Source organism: Egretta garzetta, unplaced genomic scaffold (assembly GCF_000687185.1).
Source record: "Egretta garzetta isolate BGI_Z169 unplaced genomic scaffold, ASM68718v1 scaffold20, whole genome shotgun sequence".
In the NCBI taxonomy this organism is placed as follows: Eukaryota; Metazoa; Chordata; class Aves; order Pelecaniformes; family Ardeidae; genus Egretta; species Egretta garzetta.
The window spans coordinates 1,443,548-1,449,959 of record NW_009258388.1 but is presented as its reverse complement, the minus strand read 5'-3'; the positions used below and the strand labels follow the sequence as shown (position 1 = coordinate 1,449,959).

Sequence of the window (6,412 nt, the reverse complement as noted above, 5' to 3'; positions counted from 1 at the left end):
ACTAACCCCCCCGAGCATGACGTTCTATGGTATGGAATAGCCCTTTGGTCAGTTTGGGTCAGCTGTCCTGGCTGTGCTCCCTCCCAGCTTGTTATGCACCTGGGCAAGCAGGAGAAGCTCAAAAAGTCCTTGAGTAGTCTGAGCACTACTTGGCAACAGCTGAAAACATCAGTGTGTTATCAACATTCTTCTGGTACTAAATCCAAAACACAGCACTATGCTAGCTACTGTGAAGAAAATTAGCTCTATCCCAGCCGAAACCAGGACACTGTCCCGGTGAGGACAGTAGAAGGGAAGATTACAAACCAAGCTGCTTTATCAGTGGAAAAAGTACTTTGATTACCCTATGCACACTGTAGGATTTAATTAGAGAGTAGAAACATTACAATTTCGCCTCCTGGCCTAAAGGGTATTACGCCGATTTATTAAAAGGCGCTTGAAGGTAATGGCTGCATCTGATTACGTGAGCCAGCAGGAATTCTGAACTTAAAATATCTAACAGAAGTCATGCAAAATTTACTTTTTTAAAAAGGTTATTGGTATGTTTTGACGTCCCTCTGAATGTGGTTCACACAATAAGTACAGCTTTCCACCAAATCCAGTAATATGTTCCGGATCGGTAATGCGCCGATAGAGAAATGCAAGGTTATGAACTTGATTAGGACCCAAAGCTTCAAGAAATATTTCCTTGCTCTCCGGTCAAAAGGAAAGGTTTTAGTCATCCATAGCCCAGACTTGAAAGGTGTAGAGTTAGGTACTCACTAAAGGACAGCTGGTAAATTAATACCAGTGCTTTGATTCTTAATTCCAGTTCACCTTTATGACAAAGCAGCCATACTCCTCAAACATCTTTGCCTGAATCCATCCTCGCCCAGAGAAATGAATGGAAGAACTGCAACGCTGTCCTCCACGCCCCCCCTTTCACTTTATTAGCTCATCTTGGCTTTAGCCCAGAATGGGGTTTTCTGGTACACATATACGTATATGCATATATATGCATGTGTATGCGTTCCTAATTACACCACCTTCACCTCCTAGAAACCAGGCTTCACGTCCCAGCTGTCCTGGTTTTGTCTGGGATAGAGTTAATTTTCTTCCTAGTAGCTAGCATAGTGCTGTGTTTTGGATTTAGTACCAGAAGAATGTTGATAACACACTGATGTTTTCAGCTGTTGCCAAGTAGTGCTCAGACTACTCAAGGACTTTTTGAGCTTCTCCTGCTTGCCCAGGTGCATAACAAGCTGGGAGTACAGCACAGCTAGCACAGCTAACCCAAACTGACCAAAGAGCTATTCCATACCATAGAACGTCATGCTCGGGGGGGTTAGTTAGTTCGGTCAGTCGGTGACTGCTCGTGGCTCGGGGACTGCTCACTGCTCAGGGACTGCTCGCTGCTCGGGACGGGCTGGGCATCAGTCAGCGGGTGGTGAGCAATTGCATTGTGCATCATTCGTTTTGTATATTCTGTATATTCTGTTATCATTCTCATTATTACTATTATTATTATTTTCTCTTATTAAACTGTCTTTATCTCAGCCTGCAGCTCTAACCTTTTATTTTCTTCCCGATTCTCTCCCCCATCCCACTGAGGGAGGGGGGAGTGAGCGAGCGGCTGCGTGGTGCTGAGTTGCCAGCCGGGTCAAACCACGACACACGCTCTGTGTTCAGAAACCTCCGTTCCCGCAAGCAAGCCCCCCCGAGCCGGCGCGGCAGCCCACGTCGCTTTGGTTTCACCCAGTTTGAAAGCCCTGCTCCTGCGCCCTCCTGGTGGTCTTTGCTTCATACCCTTTACCCACACCGCTCGCTCCTCTTCGCTCCGCATCCTTTTCCAGTGGAATCGGCAAAACCTGCACCTGACTTTTTCCTTCCAGCTGCATTTTGTTTTGTTTTTTTTTTCCCTTCCCTATCTGCTGAATAAAGCTGCAAGCTGCCTAGGGCAAGGGCTGGGTCTGTGCTTCCCACGGACCTTCGGCATGCTCTGAGGTCAGCGCCTGCTGTTCTGACCTCCTCTGGCACGCGCAGGGCGCAAGCTGAGGATTTCTTCAGACTCGTGGAAATCCTCTTCCCTTTACCAAATCTGGCTGCTTTTAAGAGTGGCAGCAGCATTTGTGTACCGAGGAACTGTCCGCCGGCGCGGGGCTGGCCCCAGTTCTGACCAGTCCGGATGGAGGCGTGAGCTCCAGGGGTGACCGGATTCAGCCTCTGATCCCCACGGAGGCAGAACCCCCACAGCAGGGGTGGCAACAGACGGTCAGGGGAAAGAAAACACCTGGTAAGAAAACATTTTCCTCCTCTCAAACCCTGCTCCTCGCGGTGTTTTCACCAGACAGCCCAAACCTTTCAGTCCTTCTCCCTCTCCTCCATTATTTCCCAATGTTTTGGCAGGATCCAAGGTAGCAAGAGCAGCAGGGGAGCGCAGGAGAGAGGAAGCGTCCATGCTGACCGTCACCGCCATGCGGCTCTGAAACCGTCCCTGCTTCCCAGGCGTTATTTCACTTTTGCCGTACGTTCTTTTCCATCCTTCCTTTAAGCTGGCTCCTTCCCACGTCCTATCTTCACCTTCAGTCACAAACCCCATCGGCCAGCATGCTGTTCCGTGTGCTGTGTAGTTTCAGGTCTGCGGCTGAACGAAAAACTCGTAGGTCAGTTTTGGGCTGACTTTTCATGCGTCTGGGTAAGCGCGCCCATGGTAGCATGCCGTGTGGCAAGGTACCAGCGGTGATTCTGGTGCCAACGCAATATAAATACTTCCCTTATTTTTACATGAGGAACCAGACTTTTAAAATTACAGCCCTAAAATAAGCCAGCCAATCGGTGTCAAAACTCAAAATGATGAACCATTTCTCCAGGCACAAAATCTCTGTGTCACGGGGCATTTGGTAGTTATTAGAATCACGGAATCATAGAATTGTTTAGGTTGGAAAAAACCTTTAAGCTCATCAAGTCCAACCCTTCCCCTACCCCTGCCATCCCACCCCCAAACCCTGGCCCTCAGCCCCACCTCTGCCCGTCTGTTAAATCCCCCCAGGGGTGGGGACTCGACCCCTTCCCTGGGCAGCCCCTTCCAGAGCCTGACAGCCCTTTCTGGGAAGAAATTTTTCCTAATGTCCAACCTAAACCTGCTCTGGTGCAACTTGAGGCCATTTCCCCTCGTCCTATCGCCCGTTCCCTGGGAGCAGAGCCCGACCCCCACCTTGCTACAGCCTCCTTTCAGGTAGTTGCATTGTATAGATCTTTTATTTTATTCATAAACCTCTAAGCGTGGGATAAGGCTATTCAGTTATTTTTAGTGAGCCAATATACTATTAAAATCTTATAAATCAATTAGAAGTTTGATGTAACCCTCCGTGCTTTACTTGCACTTGCAATACCAGAGCCATAGGAGAAAATACAGGCAGAGGAAAAGGACTGCTTAAGGAATTCTTTACAGCTTTATCACTTGTAAGATTTTTTTACCTGAATATAACAGTACTTCTTGTAGCTACAACAGCAGCGCTTTGAGAAGGAATAATTAGCAAAGCTACTAATCAGCAGATGAATAGGCTTGCATAAATACTAAGCCTACATTCTTTGCTTTTGCCTTCTCTGGACTTGCAGAGGAACTCCGCCAGCTTATCACAGCGGTGTTGGCCACGTCACCCTCGGGTACTGTTTAATGATGCCGAATGTCACTAGGCGAAGCGGTCACTACAACATTCTGTCTCATCTTTGTGCGAGACAGGGGCTCCGTGGCTCAGGATGAGAGAGGCAGGGGTGGCCAACCCCACAAGGGATCCGGAGAAGGGCAAAGACGTGGAAGGTCTGACAAAAGGCCTGGAGGAGCTCTGCGAGAGCCCTGAAGAGGAGGAGAGTGCGAAGGCTCTGCTGCACTCACGCCTAGAACAGCGTCCCCTTATCCGTATAATGAGGAAAAAAACCGTGAGATGATGCACGCAAAGGCCTGGAGCAGCTCCGCCTGGAGCAGCTCCACCTGGAGCTGGAGAAACTGAGGACGGAGGATGCTGTGAAAATGAAAACCCAGACCCAAGGGATTCAGCGTTTGGAGGGGCGCTTCCCCTGGATCTGGCCGACAACCATGGAAAAATGACCCAGTTCAAGGACGAACACAGGACATGGTGTATGTGGCTGTGGGAGGAGAATAAACGCCTGCAGCAGGAGAACGAAGCGCTCTTCAGCCAGACTGCGAGGGAGGAGGAAGCTGAAGCGCTCCAGCTCGCCGCCCGGGCCAGAAAGCTCTCGCAGCAGTTAGACTGCTTACAGGAGAAATGTCCTTAAGAGCGCCGCGGAGCCCAGGAGCGAGAAAGGGAGCTGCCAGCAGCCCAGAGCCAACAAGCAAGTGCCTACACGTGGGAAGTCGATTCACTAAAAAGCCCAGCCGTAACGCCTTGCAGGAGAAGCACCAACAAACTGAGCACCAACAGAGCACGCGGGAGGTCCGCACAAGGCTCGGGGTAGCGAGCTGCAGGCCAAGCTGGAGAGGGCAAACGAGGAGAAAGAGCGAGTGCTGAACCTGGCCACGGAGCGGGGCAGAGCTCTGCAAGATAAGCAACGGGAAATTCAGCAGCTGGGGAAGGGGCTGGAGAGCGCAGAAAAAGCCAGGCAGGGAGCAGGAAAGCACCTTGCGGAAGAGGCGGCAGAGCGGACAACGATCCGAAGGTCTGAGAGCTCCAACGACAGCTTGAAAGCAGCAAGCAGGCACACAGAGGACTTGTGCTGCGGTTTGATGCTCACAGAAAGCACAGTACGGATTTACCGACCAAAGAAAAAGCGCTGAATGTCAAACTCCCGTCAGTTCTATCACATAACTGGAGCTTTCTCCTCTGTTCTCATCTCGGCAGGTGCCTCTACGGTAACTCACTGCTGTGCTTTGTTCCTTTCCGTGAGACCATCTTCTGACAGAGACCATCTTCTGCTTTCTCTGTAATGTACTCACCAGCTTCAGTCCTCCTGAGAGGACTGCTCTGTAGCCTTTTTTTTGTTGTTACGCTTTTACGTTTAAGTCAGAGCTCCAAGACGTTGTTACATCTGAACGGAGATTGCTGAACCAGTCAAACCTGTGAGATGAAAGATTAGGGTGGAAAAACGTACAATATGAATTTAGAATCACAGAATCGTTTAGGTTGGAAAAGACCTTTAAGATCACCAAGTCCAACCATCAACCTACCCCTGCCATCCCACCACTAAACCCTGTCCCTAAGCACCTCGTCTGCCCGGCTGTTAAATCCCCCCAGGGGTGGGGACTCGACCCCTTTCCTGGGCAGCCCCTTCCAGTGCTTGACAGCCCTTTCAGTGAAAAAATTTTTCTTCATGTCTAACCTATAGAAACTTATTGGGCCCTAACCTCTGCTGTATCACAGATTTTCATTTTTAACAGTTAAACACATTATTTCCCAAGGTGGGCCAAAGCTCAAACCTTTTGCGTTTGATTCTCCCTTGAAGTTCAGCAGAGGTTGGGCACGCAAGAGGCAACGCTGAGGCCCCAAGAAAGAATTCCCACTTTGCAATCTCTACGTCGTGAACAGCCGTGATTCATGATTTGGCAACGTAGCAGGTCAAAACAGTAATATCGTACAATACCTGATGTTTGAGCAAACTATGGTGTACAATTGCCTACTAGTGTTACAGGTTTCCGCGGCTGTCGGTCTTCTTTAATGTCAGAGCATTATTTATATCTGTGTTCAGCTCAAAATAAATTGACAGGTCTTGGGGCGACTTCAGGAGTCTTTGAAGCAGGTTGAGGTTCTAGATGTTCTGCCAGCTTTGGGTGCTTTCTGTAGAGAAAATAGTAGTGATGCACAAAAATGGAAGGGTGTATGCCTGGCAATATTTGACAAAAAAACCCCCAAAACCTTACCCTTTCCTGCCAGTGCTGTGGGATACAGAGGCATCCCCACTCTCTCTTGCCTCTCTCCCAGCCAAGGAGGAAGATTTTGGCTGCTTCAAGTGTCATTCCACACCTGGTTTATGGACCACGACCTCCTACTTTTCAGCCATCTTTTTCCCCCTGATGTGCCCACCCCACAAGCATGTTTGTTTAATCTCAATGCAGGCACCTACAGTGTAAAGGCCAACTGACCCAGGCTACAAACCAGGCCCGTGGTCTGAGAGGAAGGAACAGTAGGACTTGAATCGGCTGCTCTGGTTTAATTAGCCGATATGCAGCGAGGAGTCTCCGTTCCCCCCCCCGGTGACTGCAAGAGAGCCTAAAACCAGGTACCTAAATAGCCTAAATCTGGGCAGGGGACACCCATTTCCTGTGAGAGAACAGCCCCACACGCGCGGTCTGGCAGGAAAGCCCCCAGAACGCTGCTGCCGCTGGGGACACCCCCCTTCCCTCCCGTCTGTGGGGGAGAGACCCCCCTCACACACACTCTGCACACCTCCCCACCTTGCTCTCACACATTTCCCTCGC

General features: G+C 49.9%; 1 protein-coding gene across 1 annotated transcript; it reads left to right on the top strand.

Annotated features, from left to right (window-relative positions):
* The first annotated feature begins 3,689 nt into the window (after positions 1 to 3,689).
* Positions 3,690 to 4,945, top strand: CCDC89 (coiled-coil domain containing 89). The gene is given in 6 exon segments (XM_035897986.1): positions 3,690 to 3,921; positions 3,923 to 4,057; positions 4,060 to 4,371; positions 4,374 to 4,416; positions 4,419 to 4,636; positions 4,639 to 4,945. Coding segments are annotated over 6 exon segments (1,149 nt in total). The 5' UTR covers positions 3,690 to 3,738; the 3' UTR covers positions 4,897 to 4,945.
* Positions 4,946 to 6,412: the final 1,467 nt, after the last annotated feature.